Genomic DNA, 23,166 nt, shown 5'->3' with positions numbered 1-23,166 from the left:
TATAAACAAATTGAAAAGCGTTACGTCTCACAGAAAGCTGTCTTGTATACTCATCGCAGAAGAACTTACTGCGACTCTAGTGACACACTAAAGACTTTATTGTGAGGTTCTGTTTTGGAAGGGGCAGTATGTTCGTGGTTTCGCCACGATAGAGTGAAACTGTAAAGAAATAAGACGTAACCGATAAAACGACGAGAAAAAGGGGAAAGGGAGAACGTTGCGGGGCGGCGTTACGCGAATGTAACGTCGCCACGGCGTCACGTTAAACGTCGTATATATAACGCGTTCACATCACCTTATTCTTAATGCTATGTCTTTTAATCAATATATACATATATAATATATGTACACCAATGTCGCTAAATAAAGCGAAATGAAAAATAACATTATTTACAAAAATTGTAATTAATATTAAGAGACAGAATAGTCTCGAATAAACAAAACAAAACAAAACAAAAAATTACTTACTTCGGCGCTAAGTCGGAATATCTCGAGTCATGATGCGATGTGCTTTGATGGGCGTCAGAGATCCTTTCGCGTTCGTTATATCCCACGGCCGGACCGTCGTAACTCTCGACGTACGCTGCCGGATGATGCCTGCCGTGACATCCGACGTGCTTCTTGTCGTGGACGCTGCAATCAAATGCACGACGTTTTCTTAGGTCGTTACTTGGTCGAAATGACGCTCGTCATGCGAGTTAGAGACCAAATGTGTTGTTTACGCTAAGCTGCGCGGTGTAGTTAAGTAATTTTAGAATCAGCGTTTCCCAATTTTTCGAACAATTAAAACATTTTACATCTTGACAAAAAATCATACCTTGATGAACAGAATTTCCTTTAAACTTTATGCGAAGTAACGCAGATCTTGGGAAACACTTTACTGGACAGAATGTGTTAACTCCAAAACGCTGCACACACGAACTCGCAAAATGACAAATTGCACTTGACTGCTTAGTTAATTGCAATGCCATTATTAATTGTTGTTTTGCGCAGCAATAATGGAAATGGATCGTGCGCGACGGAATTAAATAAAAATAGAATTAAACATTAAATGAGATGTGAAGAGATGAGATAGAATTTTAAATCAAAAACCTGTTGGACTCCAATTCGTTTAGGCTTATTACGTTGGAGATTTCATCAAAAGAAAGAAGACTGAATGTTGGACTATTTAACCACTATTTAGAATGCGAATTCAGAATATATGCAGTGTTATGCAGTTAAAAAACACTCCTCAGAGATAATTGTAGCCGGTGCTATATACGCTTAATCTAAAAGCTGTCATCTATATCCACTTATGTTTCTCTTAATAAAGCTTAAACAAAAAGTATTGAGTTATTAATTAGAGCGATTGAACAAGCGGAAAATAAATTTTAAAATGCTTTTTTAACCAAATTTAATACGCAACATATGTATTTTACGATGAGCGTATGCCAGCAGCGCGAAAAATAGTTTTTACGCGAAAAGGTGCATATTACATGCAATTGAATACAAAACAAAAAGTCGTAACAAAAGTTATTTAAAATATGCTGGGAATAGTATACAAATATAAATACCTCTTTGTTCTTTTTTCAAATATATATTTTCACGTGTAATATATTATTATTAATATTGTGTAAAAATCTGTGTTTTATAATTAACAAATAAAAATTATTCTAATCAAAACTATTTGAGGAAAGAAAACTATATTTGAAAATTAGGTACTTGTCTACGTACGTCTTCTCTCAAGAAAATCTGCATATAAAAACTCAATCATATCAAAGTTAAAATTATCTGAATAGCACAATATACATATTATCTCAATTTATTTTCTTTTTTAGTAAAAACAAAAAAAACAAAAACAAAAAAAACAAGAAATATAAATAAGACATGAAATTTATGTCATAAAATGTTATTTGTAATTGTTGAACAAATCGAATCACAGTGTAGCTTTCAAATAGGATATACAAAAAAATCGTGCCGTTAAACAGCTTGCATCGTACATTCAGTGTTTTGACAATAAGTTTTATATATACATGCGGGTATATCGGGGATATACGTGTGGAACATGCGACCACATTGTGGCACATCGTCGTAATATACTTACTGGGCAAGGGGTATGTTATCCCTGTCTGCGTACGCGTCATACAAATATTCACTGTAACGGAGCGTGTTAGCGGTTAGATTCCAACAACCATTCCACACATTAGACGACTACTTTAAACATAATCTAAGCTACCGCGGTAAACCTCGACTGATCTAAACGAAACTTTTTTTTTTGTAATTATTCTTTATCTCGCATGACTTGTTTTTTTTTTTTTTTTTTTTACGTACTCACTAAGAAAGTGTTTGAGACGTAATTACGTAAATTTTAAAACACAATGATAGAATTTCTGTTATAGACGTGAGTATTGTAGGTAACAAAAAAAATCGTCATTATGATTAAGTAAATGAAATATGCCTGAGATAGTTAATTGAACAATACAAAATTATTTTTGTCGTGACTATACACGTATATGTACATATAAGAATAATTAATTTACACACATACCCGTTATACGTAAAAAAAAAATTTTAAACAAAAACGAAGTGACTATGTGTATCTCAGGCTTGTGGGATTGAAGAAACAATTCCGAGTCAAGAAATTCTATAAGAATTTCCAAGATCGAAGGAATTTCTTTTAGATAAAAGAACGATAACATGCCGACTATCAAAGGAGATATTACAAAGCGCGAATAGGTACATGCCATGATATATGAAAGCTCGAGAGTGACTACGGTGGAACGGAAATAAAAGAATTAACAGTTTCTACATGAAGAGTGCTCAGAGATTGATTGTAACGTCGAGATTTGCAGAAAGGAAAGAAAGAAAGCTTTAACGCCTTTGAGTTGAATGTAATGTGTCGTTATCTCTCTTGTCTCGTGTTTTTAATAATTCATTTATTTCTGATTCATAAAATAGAGAGAAACGCGTAGTCAATCAGTTTTAAGTTTTTCTTTTTTTAAATAAACGATTCACATTTGATGCACGATATCGATCAACGGATCAATGGATCTACTATGTGAAGACACATTAGTATCTCAAATATCGTCATGCACCATAGATCGAATGACGAATCAAAAACAATGAAAAATACATCTTTCTCGCAGCCGTGAATTATTATATAGTAAGAAGAAAAACCAAATATAAAAACTTACGCTTCAACAAGAGGTCCGGGATACGGATCTGACTTTTGGTACAAAGCGCTTAGCTTCACGCAGAGCACTATTGTTGGTATAAACAAGATCAAGCACCAACCGACACTTGCCCAGAAACCGTTCTGTATACAAATGTAAATACAATCATAGATATTAAGTCCAAAGTTTTTGTGATAAACATACATATTTAATAGAAATTGTCAAACAAACTTATCGACAATTAAATATGGATTTAAGAACATATTTTTCTGTGTGAATTAAATCAATACTCACAAATGGATCTAAAATCTTATTACATCCTGCTACAAGTGTCGCGTTATATGCATTCGAAACGGGAGCGCACCTTCCGATGTTAGAAAGTGCCGCTTCTATCACGTGCTCAAGGAAATCATCCACTTGATGCAAAAACGCATTACCAAATTTGGTTGCCAGCTAAAAAAGTAATATTAATAATATTAATTATATATTTAATTGCATGAGTTCTTGCGTTGTAAAATAACATATAAATTAAAAAAAAAAAGATAAATTCGACCTACATGTTGGACATATTCTGGACCGTCTTTATTTAGAAACTGTTGTGCTTTAGTGACTTCGTCTACTAAATCGTGAATAGCGTCCGCCATCGAACTATGATTGAACTTAATGTTTTCCTGAAGCATTAACGCGTTCGCGCTTAATTGCTCACTGAGCATAGCCATCGGCACAACCAATTCTCTGTGATAACGTTCCAAATCGTATGCATTCTTTTCAAGATTAAACTTAATATCATCCTGGTTTTCCGGTAATTTAGCGGAAACTTCTCGTAATTGTTTAGCAAGATGTTCCAGATTAATATTTGTAATATTTTCCGCTAACAGTTCGGCGTACTGATAAAACTTGATATCACTGAGACCGCTCTGCGCTAAATCATTTAGCTTAGATCTCGCGCTGTCTTTTAAAATTACTACACCGGGAGAGAGATTGATTTTGCGACGCAGTTGTTGGATAGTATCATTAATATCATAACGTCCAGTGTAATTGCGCAGACTTCGGACGTCGAACACATTTCTCAGGTTCAATACTTTGTAGAGTGTTTCGTTTTCATGGCACTTGCTATATAATGAAAAACAGTAAATCAAGTATAAAATGCTGGTAATGATTGCATCATTTGATTTAGTGCAATAAATGTTACGTAATACTTTTGAATGATATTAAAGATTCTCTATTAACTTCTGAATGATACATTTAATTTTTTATTTACAGTAAGTTAGAAATACACACAATTATTTTATTTACTTCCTTCTATAACGGAAGTTTTAAATAAGAGAAATTTTTTAATGTAGAAAATATTTCACGCACATACTTACGTAACAATATAACTCATATTAATATCTGCATTAGGATTTTTTGGATAGAGTACTTTTTTGATTTGTACAAACTCGTCAACAAGTTCGAACATTCTATTGTCCTCTGGATTTTTCAAAGGTTCACAGATACCACGTTGAGCCATAACACCAGTGATCATATGAGCAACAGTGATAACCATCAACACGCTTGTTAAAAGAAAGATGATCCACACAGCCCTGCAATTCACAATAAAAAAATAATACAAATAATATAAATAATATTAATAACTGTTTCTATTATATATATAAATTTTGTCGGTTTGCTACGTACATCATGAGAAATCGTGCTCCTGATCCTTTATTACAACAATCATCTCCGTATCCGTCCGGACGTTTTCCACAAATACCACACAGAAGGCCGCATGTCAAACACATTAAGACAGTCAGAAGAATACCAGATATACCAAGACCGAGATAGTATCTACAAAGACGGCATATAAAATGAAAATACATATTTTAAGCGTCATTTTGTCGATATCTGATACGTATATTCTTTATCTCGATATTGATCTTGAAAGTCTATATAATTACCGACCTGTAAGGCGAATACTGATCTATGTTGTTCTGAGCAGTATCTAAATGTCGAATATAAACTCTATCTATGTCGACATTTATTCTGTCGATGAGGGCAGTCATGTTTTTGGCGATATTGCTTAAGTCGCTACAAGCTCGTTCTATACTTGCGCTAACCACAGGAATCGTCTGATTAACGGCATGTTGAATATCCTTTTGTATCTTCAGAAACGATTCTCTGCCTTGACTCACTTCCGATACTATGTTACTGTCCATGAGTACAGTAATGTTATGTAACGCGAATGTAACATCCGGAAGCTGAAAGTATATCACAATGTGCTTGTAAGTAATAAAATCGTTGCTAACATCCGCTACACAAAATAAATTGAAATCTTTGTACTAAATTCAAGTATACGTGCAATTTTAAAAATTAAAAATCATGCCGCTATTATATAATTTTGCTTTATCAATTTTTTGCGATATACAAAGATAAATAAAAAAGATGAAAAAAAGAACATTTATATATACATGTATATATTAGACTAAAAAATAGAATAATGTAAGTAGTGTGTAAAATTTTGGCAATATATTTTGAAGGAAATAAAAATTTAAAAAACGTTTTCTAAATCTCATTTTGATTACAACTGTATTTTTTGCAAAGCCCATTCTTTTCAATTAATTTTATACATATAAAAACATTTAAGAGTTTCTCACTCTTCAATCATATTCGAAAAAAAAAAGACTAAGTCTGTGTGTTCTGAAAGAAGTTTTGTATGCTTAAAGATTTACATAAATGTGGACATTTTGACAAAAGTTTCTACTCATGCAACTTACTTTGCAAAATTAATCAAATAATGCAAATAAATATAGTCATATAAAAATTACTCATATAAAATGATATGAATAACTACATGCTTTTGCTTACAACTTACATCAGCATCTATAAACTATTTGTGGCAAGCATGGAATCAAATTAATTTATACAATATCTTTTCGTATAGTTATGATTATTTAATAGTGCCAGAAACTATAATGCTTGATATTGATGTTTCGCAAGAAATTGCAAGTAGCAAGCGTTGCTGCTTTTAATTACGTTTGTTCTCTCACGATGTATTTAAGTGTGTTCAATTTTATTTTTTTATAAAGTTCTTATATATATATATATATATATATATGTAATTTATATGTCATGCATTACGTATTATAACACTTTCTTATCAGATTTATAACAATCAAAAAATGTTTAATGTACTGCCAATCTACAAACGATAAAGGAGCTAAATTTTGTCTAATCGCTCAAGATTCGTGACAGTTTTAGTGACTTTACTTAAAAAAGCTTTATTATAAGCAAACGAAAGCCAAGGCAAGCCTTGAACAAATCTACCGTTTCGACACATTTAAGAACCATCAGTTTTAATGCACTTAGACCTTCGTATATCTTGGGTTCGAAGATAGCAAACGCAATTTAAAGTTAAAGTAATTTTAAAAGCTTGCTTCTTTTTTCGAATACATTATATCGAGGTCTGAGGGCATCTTAATTAAGCAAGTTTCTGTATATTGTGTGAAAAAAAAAGAGACTATCTTCACCATATAATCATACCTTTGGGAAGTAACGATCCATGTACTGCAAGTAAACATGGAAACAAATGCTCGTCAAGTAATTAGAATTAAAATAGCAGCTGAGATAAGAAAAGATTTGTGCATCCACTTACTTTATCAAAATCCACTTGTACCGACAACTGATTGACTTTATAGTCGTTTAAAACTCGTTTGCACTTGTCGGTCGTGCATGCAGACAATGTGTGAAGAAGGTTTTTCTTGACACTGCGAACAACTAAAAGAAATAAATTAACATTTCATTTCTGAAATTTCTCATCAACAAAAGTAATTTGTTATTACAATTAAAAATTGTATTTTGAGAGAAAAATCGGATTGCAGAAAAATATATTACATATTATTTATGAAGTTTAAGTTTGATTATTATAATCAAACTCGACATTTTTACTTAAGATTTACAAAATTTTTGGCTTTTTGCAATTAAAAATTTAGTGCAAATTATAAAACCAAAAAAATATAAAAACTGATAAACATTGTTTTTTTTTTAATAATTGCTCGATAAATGATAACTGCGTACCAATATCCAATTGACTGGCATTTGTTCGCAGTCCCTGCGTTATATTATTCATCAGTCTCAAATCTTCCCTAATCGATTCTAAACCGGCAACTATGTCGTTTAGATTCGTTAAGGAGACGGCGTGCGAGTATTCCGCTAATTGTTCGGTGACTATTTTTCCGCTGGCCTGTAGAATATTGTTGAGCGAAATTTCCAGCTCCTTGCAGTTGGTCTCGAGTAAGGTCTTGATCTCTTGCTTTGTGGCATCCAAGTAGAGCTTGACGTCCTTTAGACTAGTCTTGGCATTACTCGGAAGCTCTTTGATTCCCTCCTGCATGTACTCGTTCGTCACGAATGCACACACCACGCCGAATCTACGGTTTATCAGTTACCCATGTGTCTACGTTGTATTTCTATCGGGCAAAAGCGACGAAGCGTCACGGAAATAGAATTTCATCGGATTTTACACACAAGTTTATCATTAAATACGTTTTGACGTGTGGAATATTAATGGTATATCATATTTGATGAAATCAGAAACAGAACATCAAATTGCACTCGGAACGATTAAATTTCGCGCAGAAAGAGAGAGAGAAAGAGAAAGAGAATAAAAATTAATTAAATTGCAGTAAAATCGTGCAACGGATATATAGTACATCGGTATGTTCATTAAATTGTTCAGATGGGAAAAAAACACGTGTGTTATAAACATCCAAGAAATCCGAGAAAAACTACAATAAATATCAGTATATATATACATATAGGTACTCAGTAATAGAACGTAATTCACGAATTTTTATTCGTAATTGAACATATGAAATATAGAATTATTACCCTTGTTTAAGCTTTCTATTATTGCTGTATGTCATGCAAAAATAGATTTTCAAAAATGACAGAAAAACGGCGTGTCTTGAATTACATTCTACGCATAGTCCGATAAACTTCGTTAAAAAAAAAAAAAGGCTTACAATAAAATAGTGGCGACTCCGATTAAGACAATGCTGAGCATAATCTTCCTGCAGTGATCATGCTTTTTGTCGAAAGGCTGACTTCGGGCACCGCAATGACCTGCGCATCTGCAGCAGCAAAAAAAGAGACCCACACAGGGAAGAATAGCAGCTAGGAGAAGTCCAATCAGGCCGAGACTGGCTAACCCTCCGTAATGGGTTACTAAAATCTTCCATTCCTTCAGAGGATCCGCAAAGACCGGTTCACCATCAACCAGGGTGATCATACCTGCAAAGCGGAGATATTTTTATGTGATTATCGTATTTGCAATGTCGCGATGGATGCGCGATTGTTGTCGCGCAACTGAAATTTCATAAGGAGACTAACCAGCTTGCGCGGATTAACCGAATTCACTTACCGCTGACTACATTTTAGTTAGAAATGTAATCTAGGAAAGCAGACCGCGTTGCTGCAATCGAGCGGAAGAATGCGAGCGTGCCGATTTCTTGGCAGCAGCACGATCTGTCTGCAATGTGGATTTCCACAACTTCAACGGGTTTATATAATCCTCATGTATAATTCTAATATTCGCACAAATGTTGCCCACATTTCAAAATAATGTAAAATTTCAAGCGCGTATCGCGAAATGGTTATTGAGTTAAATTTCATTACAATTCGTGTGATATTTTTCACACAAAAGTTTAATATTACAAAGAAACCTTTGGCGTTGAATTCCCACGGAGTAACGCGACACGACGTAACCTATCAAAGTAGAGAGGGTGAAAGAAGAGAGCGACACATGGATGGATGCGCGCTGCATAAAAATACATTGCTAAGCTACGTGTTTTCCAGCTGGAACAGCTGATAGACGCGTCCTTCCTCCGCGGTCCGGGCCGTCGAACAGGCTGAACGAGAACGCAGCAAATGTAGGTCATAGGTCAGGGTGCCGGAAGGGTTGCTAGGTCGCGACGGAAAACAACGGGGACGGATGCAAACGGTGAACATTTATCTGCCGGGTAATGTAAGCCAAGGAAATAGGTCGGAGCTCCGGTTGGGTCGGTCGGTGGCTGCGATTTAGATCGCCGGTCACAGCGCTGTAGCAGCAAGCTGTATCGATCTGCATCCGGCGATCCTATTGCGCTATTGTATGTCCGCTCGCGGACACGCACGCGCGATGTAATCGCAGACGACATCGTGAAGGAGGTGGATTCGTATAAATGTCGCGAACCCTTTTTCCCGCGAGAAGCGGACCTTGTGTGTTCCAAAGTGGTTCCTCAGATAGAACAAGGAGAGATAATGAAAACGCCCGAGAGTTTAATCCTCGTAACATCCTCGTCAATTCCGAAAGAGAGGGAAAGCGCACGATTGAGTTTATGTAACGAGATCGCGTGCATTCGGATCGGTTTAGAAATCGCATTTGTTGCTAATCACCCGCATCCAGTGACGCGTGCAAGGATCTTTGTTCTTGTTAACTTTTCTTTGAGAAAATAATAGCGCTTCGTTATAATTGCAAACTTCCGCGCAAAGATGTAACTTGATGGACGCAAATTATCTCTCGATGTAAAAGAACTGCGGTATTATAACCCTTTTAATTTTTTGATATAACCGATCGAATTGTACAAGCTTTACCTTGTTTCATACGTACATAAAAAATCTCAGTACATCTCAACAAAAAAAATTTCAGTAATTAAATACAAAATAAATTATAAAAATTTGTTGTGCCATTCTGCAAAAACAATGGTAATTTTTCTATTAGAGACACACGTATTAATTAGCGACATACGTATGCGAATTTATTGTATAGTTCTCTGAATATAAAATATTTCAGAGATCAAACACAGATTTAATTTTCAATCCTGGAATTATCTAAGGAGAATATTAGGTTTGTGTGAGTAAACCGAGTTTGATTGATCTAGCAAAGTGGCTGGATTCTGCCAAATTGGAATTATAGACTATGCAGATTTTCACGATTCCATCGAAAGCGCAGCTCGTTTGCAGATCGTTGAATCAAAGCGACGGAGGCTACTGTCAATCAAGTTCTATGAATCGTAGACGGGAGAGGGTTTTGAGGACGACGCTAGTTAGCAATAGGCAACGGGTAATAGCGACAGAAAGAACGGGACGTAATTGAACGTTGCACTCGTTAGGGAGCATGTGTGCTCGGTAATCAATAATAGCGAAACTTTGAGCTAGGTCACTCTTTTATGTCACTATTCGATGTCTACTACTGAGAAATTGTTTTTTTAACAAAGCTTTAAGTGCAAATTTTATTAACTTTCAACATATATAGCGTTACTAAATAAAGAAATAAATTGCGTTGAGCTTCTAGATATGGAATAGCTCTCGCGCGATGACCTCTACGCGTTATTTATAAATATAAAAAAATAGGAGTGTGTATGACACGCTTTGTTATCGTAAGCAGGACAGTAGTGCAGGGATGCATTTTATATAGAAGACAGCAAAATCTATAATAATGTGTTTTTGGCGCGGAAAAGGACACTGGTGACGTCGACATCGCGTGCAATAACCGGCTAGAAAAGTTATCTTTTTCATTGACGTCATTATATTTGTCATTAAAAGATGTTAATTCTATTCTTTCTTTCTCAAAGAAACTCATTCGACAATCTTTATTCAGAATTTGGTTGTGATATATAAAGACATTTAAATTTATTTACAAGAAAATGTTTGCATTCTTTCTTGTTTATATTTTATTTATAATTTTTTTCTGTTCTTTATATGTTCAGCATCACACGCTGTATAAATAAACGTACCAACATTAACACATTGTTCTAAAATTGATATTGAAATCGATATTGAAATCGATATTGAATATATATTATTATATTCTCGGTATAAACCAAGCACAGTATAATGTTTTCATGTTACAACATATACAATACTAAAATATTAACTTGTTATATAAATACGAGCGCAATTATATATTGCGGAATAGAGAGAAAATTATGTGTATATATATATATAGTCTCTCCTCTTTCTTCTAGAAATCGCATATTAATTTTTTAATGGTCGATTTGACGAACAGAAATATGACGGAAGTACGTTACGTCCGACAAAGTGCAACGCCTCTCTGCGCCAAATTTCGAGTAACTAGGGCGCTGCAATTCGACATAAGAAACGACCATTCTGAGAATTCGTCTTCCTTTATGAATACTTGCTTCTCGACTATTGTCTCTCGTATTCGGGAACACACAATAAACGACTCCCATTAAACTTTACGACTAGTTACATGATTTACAAACTATATATAACATGATTTTTAATAAAACACCGTAGAATAACTACAAAAACTACAATCAAAGTTGCCACCTGGATTTCGCACATGGCTAATTATGATAACGAAACATGATTGAAAATTACAAACCGGAAAGAATCAAAGCACTTTTATAACGTTCGCATAACATAACAGAAACGATGAAAGATAGATATTCCATCGACAAGAAAGCGAGCCGATGCAATCGTGTAACTGTGCACCTCACGATAGACTCACTGTCGTGCAGGTAAGGGTTTCGATCGATTTCCCGCAGTCATTGACCTCCATGGTTACGTTAATGCTTCTGCTGTTATCGTCACCGCGTAGGTTTAGGTCGCGGTCCTTTAACGATTCCTACGTCACCACTTGCGTAATAGCCGATTAAGTACTCGAATCTCTTTCCGGCATCGCGGAAACAAAGAGATTTTCAAGTTCATTGGCAACGCGGTCTATTATTTTGTTTCCATTTGTCGTCATTCTTGACGCCAAGCTATACAAGACAGCCAGTAATCACAGTATAACCGCAAAGGAACTGATTTCTTTAAAAAAAAATTAATTGATAAGTTTTTCGTACAAAACATAGTTTTCAAGAAAATCGATTTTGAAACTTGAACAAATTAATATTATACACAGCGCGTCACTGAACCGCGGGATAGGCGCGGAAATCGGAGGGCAAGCGGGCCGTACGATTCATACGGCGCTTATTGGCGAGCAACCCGCCCCGCTTGCCCTCCGATCCCGCGCCTATTCCGCGATTCAATGACGCGCTGTGTACTTACGTCTTGCCTCATTGACTTCTTCGTAAAAAATTTTTATTTCACATTTTTGATTAATTTTTTTCAAAAGAAATCAGCCTGTTTCAAATTTTGTACTACGATTACTGAGTCACTATATATATTGTAATCGAAAACAACACTATACCTTTTGCGATGTAAATAAAATTAGAATTAAACAACGTAGTCATCTGTTATTAAATCACTATATAATTATTAACTGCTCTACACGCGGTCGAGTAAAATGTTGTATTCTTAGAAAAATATTTTTAAACAAAAAAACATTACGAAGTTATTATAATCGGAACTCGTGTACGGATTTTAAAACTATTCTTCGTCGTGCTCCATTATCGGGAACCTTCCAACCGATATAATCCCTGCGCAGCAACTTCCGCCATTATCCTAATGAAGAAATCCATTACCTGTCACGGCACAGCAAATATTGGTGCATCGAATATTCTGATTGAATGTGCTTTAACTCGCATCCTGATCTTACCATATTATTTTTTTCAATGATAAAATAATAAGTAGGTACATTTTTTGCAAAGATGCTAAGACATCCCTGCTCTTTCTCAATATAAAACAACCCGTAAAAAAATGCCGATAATATCAATTCTATAATTCTAATTAATCTATAATTCTTATTTTATCGAGAAGCGACGTTAATGAGATATCATAGAAAAACTATTATTTGTTCGCGTGATGCAATTAAATAGCGATTAGTTATGTACAGCACCTTTAATATACATGGCTGATTTTTCCCGTAAATAATGAGGTCAAATTTCTTAAAATTTCTTGCAAAGTCAATATCTTGCAACTTACAACATCTACGACTGATCTATCGAGGCAATTAAGCCTAAGAATATACTATACAATAAAATTAGCAATCAACACACGCGCCATCGTTCGGCGCGCGTTACTACGAATGTTCCGCGTTTCCATTGACATTTAATTAGCAATCAGAAAATAACCACATTTAAAATGTACAGAACGTCTCTTATGAAAATTGTAAACATACAAATCTGTATATCATAATTTACACAAAGATCGATCGATATAAATACATACAGATAAGAATTGCAGAAAGATTTTGGCTTCGAATTCGTGTTTGACAACTGTTACGGTATTGTAAAATCCAGATAAAGCTTGCTCGCGCATTTTTGTTAAAGAAACTTTGGTGTTCCCGAAATTCCGCCACTTTTCATCTCTTTGCTTTCTTCGCGCCGGCGAGCGTTTTTCACGAACTGTTTACTCGTGAGACCGACGACAGCGCACACATCTCATTATTTTCAAGAACGTAGTATACTCGCGTTTTTCTTTCAAACTTTCAAGTCTGAAAAACCAAAGCCTGCGGTTTTTATTATTTTTGCAAACAAATCTATTGTATTTGCGCGTTTAAAAGCAGTGTCAGTCGAGCTGCGCGCCATTTTGGTTTTCGTTATATATTCTACTTTGTTATATATGATTCTTTTTTTCCAAAAATACGCCCAAGTGAAAGTACGAACTAAAAAGAGAAGCTATCGCCTTTCCCTTCAACATGTGGTGTGCATCTGCAATATTGCAATTGCAGACTTGTGTCCGCGTCGCGAAGATGCAATCGGCGAGCGGGAATGAGAATTTTGCTCAAGATCCACACACACTCGTCGGGTGAGCTGCAAAGAGATTCGCACAAAATGAGATAGATAACATATTTCCGTCTCCATCCGCACATATGGCCTCGTAATTACAAAATTAATTACTTTCACAACAATCTTTCTTTGATAAAAATAATTAATACCATTACTTTTATTTTAATTCTTCATACAAATCTAAACCTCTATTATATAACTGTAATTTATTATTTTATTATTTGAAATAACTACGCACACATTAAGGATTAAACACAGTCTCCGAAAAAAGCATCAACGTCGCATCGCTTGTATTAATTTTTCTAGTGACCTTAATTGCGCCGATGACTAACTAATGTCCTGGGTGAAAAGTTCACTTCTGCATCATAATCACAACACGACATGCAACAGCCACGCATCGTTGCATTTTGTCATGATGCATTGCTTTTCTCGCAAACATAACGCACGTAACGATTACACACGGTACGGTACCAGTCATTAATCTGCGAACACTTAACAGAAAATAACCGTTTATGTGCCGTAAAGAAAACGACCTAAGTATTCGAGCGATAACATAAAATGATGAATATTAAACGTTTAAAATGTCAGTAGTTGTAGTTTAAAGAACATGAGCATAATAATTTCTTTGTTTCGCAATACAAATGTTTTTTGATTTTTTCTTTCTGTTGTTTTCACAATTCAATAGTTATTACTAAAAGTAGAATTAAAAAACGTCGAGTATTTTCTCAACGGACGTTGACTCATGGCCTACCTAATTGCTACTCGAGCGTTAATTGACTCTTCCCGCTACTTTTTCGGGAGTTGACCGGGCTTAAGATAAACTTTTCCACACGATACGTTGAGTTGACAGATTCTTGACTTTGACGAAAGGAACGCAATTACAAAAAAACCGACCTCCAATTTTTAGATATAATACATCCTTTAACTAAAACGCGTACATATATTAATAGTTTTAATTAAAAAAAAAATTAATTATTGATGTTTTGTGAGTTAAGAAAGATATTTTCAGTTAGAGACAATTGCGTAGGATAGAGCTACGAAAAATTCGTTGGAAAGATGTTGAAGTTACAGAACAGTTGCTTCAACTTCTTAGATATAGATGATAAAGATAGAACAATAAAGAAAAAACTTTTGAAATAAAAGCGCGTTCGAGCTTTCTATAAATTTTGTTTGAAATTTCGTCATTTGCAGCCAGTGTTACTTCACGTCGAGTATCGAGTTACAAAAGCTTTTTCTGTAGCCGCAAACTTTTAATTCCAAAGCCCAGACGTCGAATGAAGACCGACGAACTGGAGTAATTCAATACAAAGAATCTGCGAGATGCCACCTGAAGAGAGTACATCTTGTTGTACTAGTCTGAAATCGCGACTTCGTGGCGAACACTTGGCTGCTAAAGGCAGCATGCCAACCGTGATAGTTCGCACCGGTTATTGCACTTTGTATCCGTTAAAAGTGTGTTATTATATCCACCGCGATGTAATTGTTCGCAAATGCTCGACAGAGTAGTTATTAAATTGATGACAGATCAGTGTCGTTAGTAAGTTCTACCGTAAGTTTGTATAACGTAACTGTGAATGTCAGGAATGTCTTTTCTGCGTTTTATTACGGTAAAGATGTTTTCTGTCTGCTTACATGTTTATCTTTTCACGCTTTACAGTTTTTCATGCAGATAAGAGTTTCGTGCAACGGCGCGTAAACTGCATAACGCAAGAATGTTCACATGACTATGTAATTATGTATTATGCAGTGTTTAATTGACGCTTTCAATTTCGATTTAAAATGTAAAATAATTACGAGATAAGTATAAGAATTTTTCTTAGATAGAGATATGTTTGGAGCGAGTGCGACTACGAAAGTCCCTAAAATGTCACCTAGATCTGTTTTTATGAGTTCTTCTGTGAATCCCGCCGTTTTTGCTTATCGGCCATCTTCCGCTCCGGCATTTTCCGCCAAGCTACCGAAAGATGTATCAGTAAGCTGATTTGAGGCCCCGATTCAGTTCGTATTTCAGTCGATAAATTCGACTGAAAGGAAAGACCGGCCAGAAAAATCCGAAGATAAGGATTCGAAAACTCGGAACCTCTCTCTACTTGCAGACCCGACACTTAGCCCTCCAGCAAACCTCCAGGCCGGTTAATTCGGGATTATACCTGAATTAATTTTTAGAAGGGCAATTTAGTTCGCCGATCAACCGATTAAAGAGGACCGCGGCCCGGAAAAAAATCCTTAGGTGGTGAGCGAATTCGAGCTCAGTCCCTGCACTCTGAGACCGCGAGACTACTGGATCGGTCAGAATTTTCCTTAATGTTTATAAATTTTTTTTTTCAACGTCATCTTAAATAAAAGTGAACTGCTTCTAAATTATAAAACTAAACGTTTTACGCTATTAGATACACTGAGATTTCCCCAAGTAATAAGCTATTGCGTTTTTATTCAACATTTTCCTGCGTATTAATTTCCTGCCATTGTGACCGCGAAAAACATCGCGTCATAGAGAGGAAGGTTAATGAGACGCGAATGTGAAATGCAGCCACAACCGATAACCAAAAGGATCGTATGAAAGTCACGTGATGTCTGCACGTCTGACGATAATACGATGGTAATAATAAATGATGCTCACCCTCTCGCACGCGGCTCGACGTATATCGAGAAAAGAAAGACGTCTCGCAGACGAGACAATTTACGACTCGCTTTATAGAATGTTCACGTTTGTTTGCACAATTGCACAAGACTTTATGCCGAAACATTGTTAAACAATAATTCTGAACCTGAATAGTTTTTTTGCCACTATCTTTCGGAACTCTCTTCAAAAATCATCAAAAATAAATAATGTAAAATTGTTTCCGTTAAATAAACATGTGGTAATTATATACAAAGTAGACTTCCTCGATTTCAATGAGCTTGAAATATGTTGTTAAGAACGTTATTCTGAACAATTTTTCCTTATACATATTACAACCCCTCGGCTTTAGTTTTCGAGTTATACACAAAAGAAGTTTCACAAATGAACTCTTTGTTTTCCAACACCGTGTCAATTAGTGAAGTAAATATGTTGTTTATATGACACGTGTAGGCAGGAGGGACTTTGCCTCTCCCTCCCAAAGAAATTTAACGTACGACGCATAATGCACATTACTATATCGCAGTAATATATTAGAGATTGAGTTCAGTTATGTTTTTCGGAAGAGTGCAGGGGCGAAGTCTACAAGCTTACAATATTATATTGCCGAATTCTTGTTTAAAAGATTATGTATTGTAATGATTTGTTTTAGGTTTTAGTGATTAGTTTTAGGTATTGAATAAATTTGGACTTAATAATAAATAAAAAAAAGTAATTTTCATCCCGCCCTCTCACTGTCTGCACGTGTGCGATAATGTGGCATCAATCAAAATATTTACTTCAGAAATCGACACGATGTTGGAAAACAAGGACTCACTTGTGAAACTTCTTTTGTGTATAACTCGTGAAAACTAAAGCTAAGCAGAGGTAACATGTATAGGGAAGAGTTGTTCAGAATAACGTCCTTAGCAACATATTTTCAAGCTCCGAATTGAAATCGGTGAGAAAGTCCATTTTGTATATAATTACCAAACATGTTAGTAAACACTCGAAAGATGTCAGAATGTTTGAAAATTTTTTCTAACTTTTTTAAGTCAAATAAAATGCTTAAAATATGTGTTTGTGTGTGTGCACGGAAAAAAAAATAGTTTCTACCACAGCTAATTACGGTTTGCTGAAATAAATTTGCTGCTGTAACTATAAAATTTTCTATCACATAGAAACAGTTTGCTAATATTCCTAAATATGTCGACATAATAGCAAAATATGTATGTCTTGTAGGACTAAGAGCTTAGGTGTCCATAATACTACCAACATTTAGGAACCAAACCTAATTTTTAGCTGTGAGAGCTAACTTTTTTTTTCCGTGTGTGTGTGTGTGTGTGCGTGCGTTCATTTTTAAAATACTAAAAAAACAGTTCGGTAGAGTTAATTGTCAATATGTTCTCGTATTAATATGTATATAGCCTTTTTATACCGTGTCCTAAATATCCGAAGATGTATATTGGTGAAAGTGAACATTCAGTTTCTTTTACACATTCTTTACTTTTCGTCAAAGTATTGCAAAATTACAAATGACAACTTGCAGGGACAACAATAATAACAATGTGATGATTAATACAAAAAAGTCTGCGAATTTATCTCCACGTTTTAGAACGAAAAATAAATGTTGGCGAGGAATTCACCGACCTAAAGATGCGATAAAGATGCGTCTCTTTCGCCGTTTTCACGAGGAACAATAGCGAATAAATTTATAAGTTCATTCCGCAAAAGGACTATCAAGTCTGATTTTATGGATGGACTGGAAATACCGCGTCGTTTCACCAACGGAACTCGATCCCGGTCAATTGAGAATGTCACACGCGCGCGAGTTCTTGTAAAAACTAGTACCTGTTCCCTCGAGAAACCGGATTCTCATCGGTACATCCCATATAAGGACGTCTTTGCACATAATTATAAACACATATTCTTGGCGGATCAGAAATGTGTCGAAAAATATATTTTCAACAATAATTTTCTGTCTAGCAAAAGAGTGAGCATTCGCGTGAATTTCGATAGCGCAAAAGAATATTGCAAAATTTTCCACAATTCTTCAACGCAGAAACCGTTTTCTTTATTCAAATTTTATATTACGCTATATCAGGGACATTTCTTGTATAATATAGAGGAATCTTGAAGCCAAGTAAATCAATTCTGAGATGCATTCGGAAACCTTTTAGAATTTCAACGCACTACAGACACGATCCGATTATTCTCGAGAAATCGCACAATCTTCAATGTCGCGGATGTAAAATAAACAGCGATGAACTGCATTTTTCTCTTGTCGTTATCGGTCGCGATACTAGAAGTTGTTGGAAATTCGCATAAACTACAAAGACACTCGTCATCATCGTTGCAAATGCTTTCGGCGACGTGAAATCGTGGTCGACATCGACAAAGTGGTTTCTAGATCATTTCTAACCTCAGGCCAAATTTTCCAATAGTACATAAAATGTGTGCTAAAAGAAGTAAATAGACACGAGCTAAATTGTGTGTGGCAAAGTACCGTGATGTAAAGCGCGACACGGAACAAGCGTTGTACGGAAAAAGCGAACTTCCATACGTGAAAGTGCGCGAAACGCACCAAGTGGATCACGAGGCTTCAAAGGGATACATACATCGAAAAGAAGAATATTACAGGCTCGAAACAAACAAACGCACGGTGTACAGTGGTGTGCAGACGATGTACGTGCGCGTGCAAGTAGACGTGGACTTTTTTTTCTCGCTAACTGTGTCTGCGCTGGAATAATCGGCAGTTCTTCTCATTTCAAAGAGATCATCCTCGAGTCTTGCGTTCTATAAGGGTCCTCCTCCAGTCAGAAGCAAGGGGAGGAGCGACGATTCTTCTTTATGAACGAATCTCCATGGTAATTCAAACGAGATGGGGAAAGGAAAATGAGGCGTACAGTCGGGTCCAGAATCCTAGTCCGTTAAACCGTTAAAAATGATATCACACCGGCAAAAGTTTTCAATGATATCGCGAAGTAGTACTTGAGATTTATATAATGTATATATCTCGACTTTGATAACAAACGTTTGCTTTTTTTTAGCGGAAAAAGTCTCAACGCGAGACGCGCTGAATGAAACGAGTTCAGGTGTTGCAACTTATTTGGCTCACGGTATCAAGAAGAAGTCGAATGTATCGCGCACTGTGTTCAATTACACACTAAGTCGAATATTTCGTATAAACAAAGCATGTAACAAGAAGAATCAATTTTTATCTGCACGCTATACATCGCGACGAGTCACGAACGCGGGTTAACGATTTCATTGGCAGGTTACAGAGAAACGACGATGACGAGCAGACACCAGAGAGGCCGTTGTGACGAAAGAATATCATTGTCTTTATTGCGTGAGTTAGCCTAACTGTTCTCCGCAGAGTGCCACGCAGCTGTCGAGAGACACTCTATATGTGTGCATATTGCGGATTTAATGAATGCGAGAACGCGTGAGCGACAATGACAATGGACGATATATACGTATATGTATAGTATCCGATAGACAGGGGGAAGAAAAAAAAGAGCTATATCGTCCGCAAAATATACAATTATATTTACTCCAGACGTTAGTATTCGATAGTTCGCCTCAAAACGTTTTACTTAATTAAAACGTAGAAAATTAAAAAACGTATTAAAATATAACAAATTATTTTATTGCGAGATACAATATTGATAACACAAAAACAAAAATATATATTACTTATAAAACAAAGAAAAAACCAAAGAGCTCTATGGTCCAGGTTGAAAGTGGACGTTTAAATATAACATAAAACGCAGTGTATTCCGGACGTTTTGAATCTGAACCACAGGCTCTTTGGTTTTTTCTTTGTTTTATAATTGTTTCACCGAACCGTTATTAATATTAATCATATATTACTTTTTATTTTATATGTTAAATCGATTGTTTATTGTTTCTTACAAAAAAATTTTGCTGCATGTTTTGCATAAGACAGAATAAATATCAAAAGTTAGCTCAACACGTACGCTACTGACGTTACTGCTTTTGCATGACTCACGCACCAGCATGCGTGATCAAAGCGGAAAACGTATAGACGAGAATACGAGGAAGACCAGTCTGCGCGGCGTTTATATCGAGAGAAGGATGTCAGTGGCAGATTATTTATCTTCGCGCGTTACATACAGAAGAATATGAATTGAAAGAGAAATATGGAAGAATACACAGATATTTGCGGGTAAAACAGAATGTATATTCTTCCGATCTATCTTTGTAAAATATGATCTATTGAGGTCACCCGGTATATACAAAGATGCGAGATTGAAAGAACATGTTTTTCTATATGTGTGTGCCGCGCAACCGGACGGCGCTTAAGCAGCGCGTTGAACTCGAGCTTTCCGGCCGAGATTCTACACGTGCATGTGCAATATCGCGACCAGGAGACGAAGACGCGTCGCATCGCGGCAGACACGTGTGCTTTTTCTGTGCGATGCACGCATAAAGACTTTGTCCCCTAGAACTTCTGCGAACCACGTGTCGTGTCTCTGAGCTCACACCAAATGGCGAAAACAAAAAAGGAAAAAGAAGATTGATTTTTGCGTGCAAATGCGGATGCGCTTGCGTATATTGCCGGCTATACTATCAAGAGGGGAGATTTTTCGAGGATACCAAGTGCACAAAACCGACAATAAAACGAATATTCACGACTCGATTTTCTGCTCGTCGTGTCCTCGTTCATCACCTCATGCCAGATTCTAGCGGTCATAGAATTTTGAATAACCGAATCATCGCGAGCACCAGGTAGACGACGGAAATACGCGTTTCCGTGAATTCCGGACAACGAGCCTCGCCGACACGTTGATGCATCGCGCTCGCTGTACTGTATGCTATATAGTATATGTACGTCGTTTATCGCACACGCAAACGTATATCCGCACGGTGTTTTGTGTGCGTGTGTTGCACGAAAATAGAACAGATCGATAGTGTTTTCATTAAAACAAGTATAAATGTCGTTGCTCTTTATACATCAATGTACATATACTTCTTCTCACATATCTTGCTTACTCTTTTTAATTCTTTCTTTCTCTTTGTCCATTGACACGTACACGTTTACTTTTTTTTGGTTTTTCTCTTTCCGTTACCTTCTTTCATCTTAAATGCCATCGTTTTCCGATTTTATTAATTATAAACCAATAAATATTGCAAAGCTAGAGCCTTGATACTTTTATATATTTTTTTCTACATTTGTTTTTGATAAAGCCTTCATCTTTTGTTTTCATCCAGAAAGATGCATTTGAAAAATAAAAGAACTGAAACGAGCTTGAGTAATCTCTTTTTTGCGTTGCTTTTTGCACTTGGAATAAAAATAAAATAGATACATATATGTGTATATGTATTGTTCATACTTTAATAAAAAAAAAAAAAAAAGAGAAAAATACAAAAATGTGATGCAAAAAAATGTAAGCAACATGAATAGATCTACGTCTGCACGTCACAAATTGCGGTTAAAAATGGTCTGAAAACATAAAAATTCTGTATACTTTATGTGAAAATAAGTGTTTATTAGCGTATTGAGAAAAAAAAATTAATAAATAAAACAATTACTGCACATAACAATGATTCATTTCAGACCGATATAGAGAACGATCTCAATCAATATCTTATCTCATTGTTAGGACGTGTTCACATGTTATCTCTTATTGTATCAAAAAGTACTAGTAAAATCATGTATAGTGCCGTTTGTCGCGCGATATTATCGTGATTGCTTATCAATTATCTAGCCTCAAACAAGATATGATTCTAATTGTAAATTTAATCACAACATACTTAATCACAACATATTTATTGCAAAAGAAATAATTGAATGTAGCTCCAATGAATTAAATCTGATAATCTCTTAACAAGGACACAAACAAAATAGTAGTGAATACACTACGAATCTGTGAAACAGCTCTCATCAAAGAGTTTTTATCAAAGAGTCATTATCAGATTTAATACGTATCTATGTTGCAGAAATACAACACGTGTGTATGTAAACTGTGTGTATGTGCAAAATTATATATATATGTATATATATAAAAAGGAACAATTAAATATTTAAACCAATTTTAATAGATTTAGAATAGATGCGAACATGTAAATTACGAATTTTATTTTGAAACACTATATGATCTATCTTCTAGCGAATGATGCAATTAATGAAAATAGCCTTTGACGCGAATATCAACTAAATTAATTAACCAATAACGTTGCATATCGTACTTTACGTCTCACATTGTATTCTTGCGAGATCGTAAATCGGCGCGATATACGAGGGAAATAAAGGATACGCTTGGATATTTACGAGATTTACGAGGCTTTTGTTCTCTCTATTTAAATATACTTTTCTGCGTACAAACCGTTGCGTCGACGTTTGTATCGACGGATGCGCGCAACCATGCGTATCACACAACGTAGATTTGAGCAATTCTGCAATGCATCGATGACGTAACAAATAAAAGAAAAAAATCGCATAAGATTGAAAGTGCAGACTATGTACGATGATATATAAATAAAATATATATAAATATATTTTTTTCATGGCTAAAAGGAGAAGGTAAAAGGAAAGAATTGTAAACTAAGTTTCCTTCATGGCCAAATAGCTGAAGTATTAATAAATATATACAGGGTGTCCCAGAATTGCCGTACAATCTCTCGTAGGCAGGTAGAAGGAGTGAAACTGAGTCGAAAAGTCCTGAACCATTTTTTTCTATTATTTATAATAAAGGAGTAATTATTGAGTAAATCAGGCCAATCAGCGCAGACCTTT

The 23,166-nt window shown here is 35.5% G+C and overlaps 1 protein-coding gene across 4 annotated transcripts in view; it reads right to left on the bottom strand.

Annotated features, from left to right (window-relative positions):
* LOC109859979 (prominin-like protein) overlaps positions 1 to 23,166 on the bottom strand; it is a 35,331-nt gene that overhangs the window by 4,456 nt on the left and 7,709 nt on the right. The window contains exons 2-13 of one of the 4 annotated variants that reach the window (XM_020438755.1): positions 8,153 to 8,420; positions 7,206 to 7,558; positions 6,784 to 6,905; positions 6,672 to 6,695; positions 5,094 to 5,389; positions 4,830 to 4,979; positions 4,520 to 4,735; positions 3,710 to 4,265; positions 3,447 to 3,605; positions 3,174 to 3,295; positions 2,084 to 2,134; positions 469 to 633 (exon numbers count right to left, since the gene is read on the bottom strand). In XM_020438755.1, the coding sequence (XP_020294344.1) occupies positions 469 to 633; positions 2,084 to 2,134; positions 3,174 to 3,295; positions 3,447 to 3,605; positions 3,710 to 4,265; positions 4,520 to 4,735; positions 4,830 to 4,979; positions 5,094 to 5,389; positions 6,672 to 6,695; positions 6,784 to 6,905; positions 7,206 to 7,558; positions 8,153 to 8,420 (2,482 nt within the window). Of the gene's footprint in view, positions 1 to 468; positions 634 to 2,083; positions 2,135 to 3,173; positions 3,296 to 3,446; positions 3,606 to 3,709; positions 4,266 to 4,519; positions 4,736 to 4,829; positions 4,980 to 5,093; positions 5,390 to 6,671; positions 6,696 to 6,783; positions 6,906 to 7,205; positions 7,598 to 8,152; positions 8,421 to 23,166 lie in introns of those variants that run through there. The other 3 variants (XM_020438758.1, XM_020438757.1, XM_020438756.1) reach the window with 3 other exon arrangements.

Source organism: Pseudomyrmex gracilis, unplaced genomic scaffold (genome assembly GCF_002006095.1).
Source record: "Pseudomyrmex gracilis isolate BER0280 unplaced genomic scaffold, ASM200609v1 scaffold_312, whole genome shotgun sequence".
Lineage (NCBI taxonomy): Eukaryota > Metazoa > Arthropoda > Insecta > Hymenoptera > Formicidae > Pseudomyrmex > Pseudomyrmex gracilis.
Note: the sequence above shows the minus strand (reverse complement) of the source record. Positions and strands in the feature narration are given on the sequence as shown.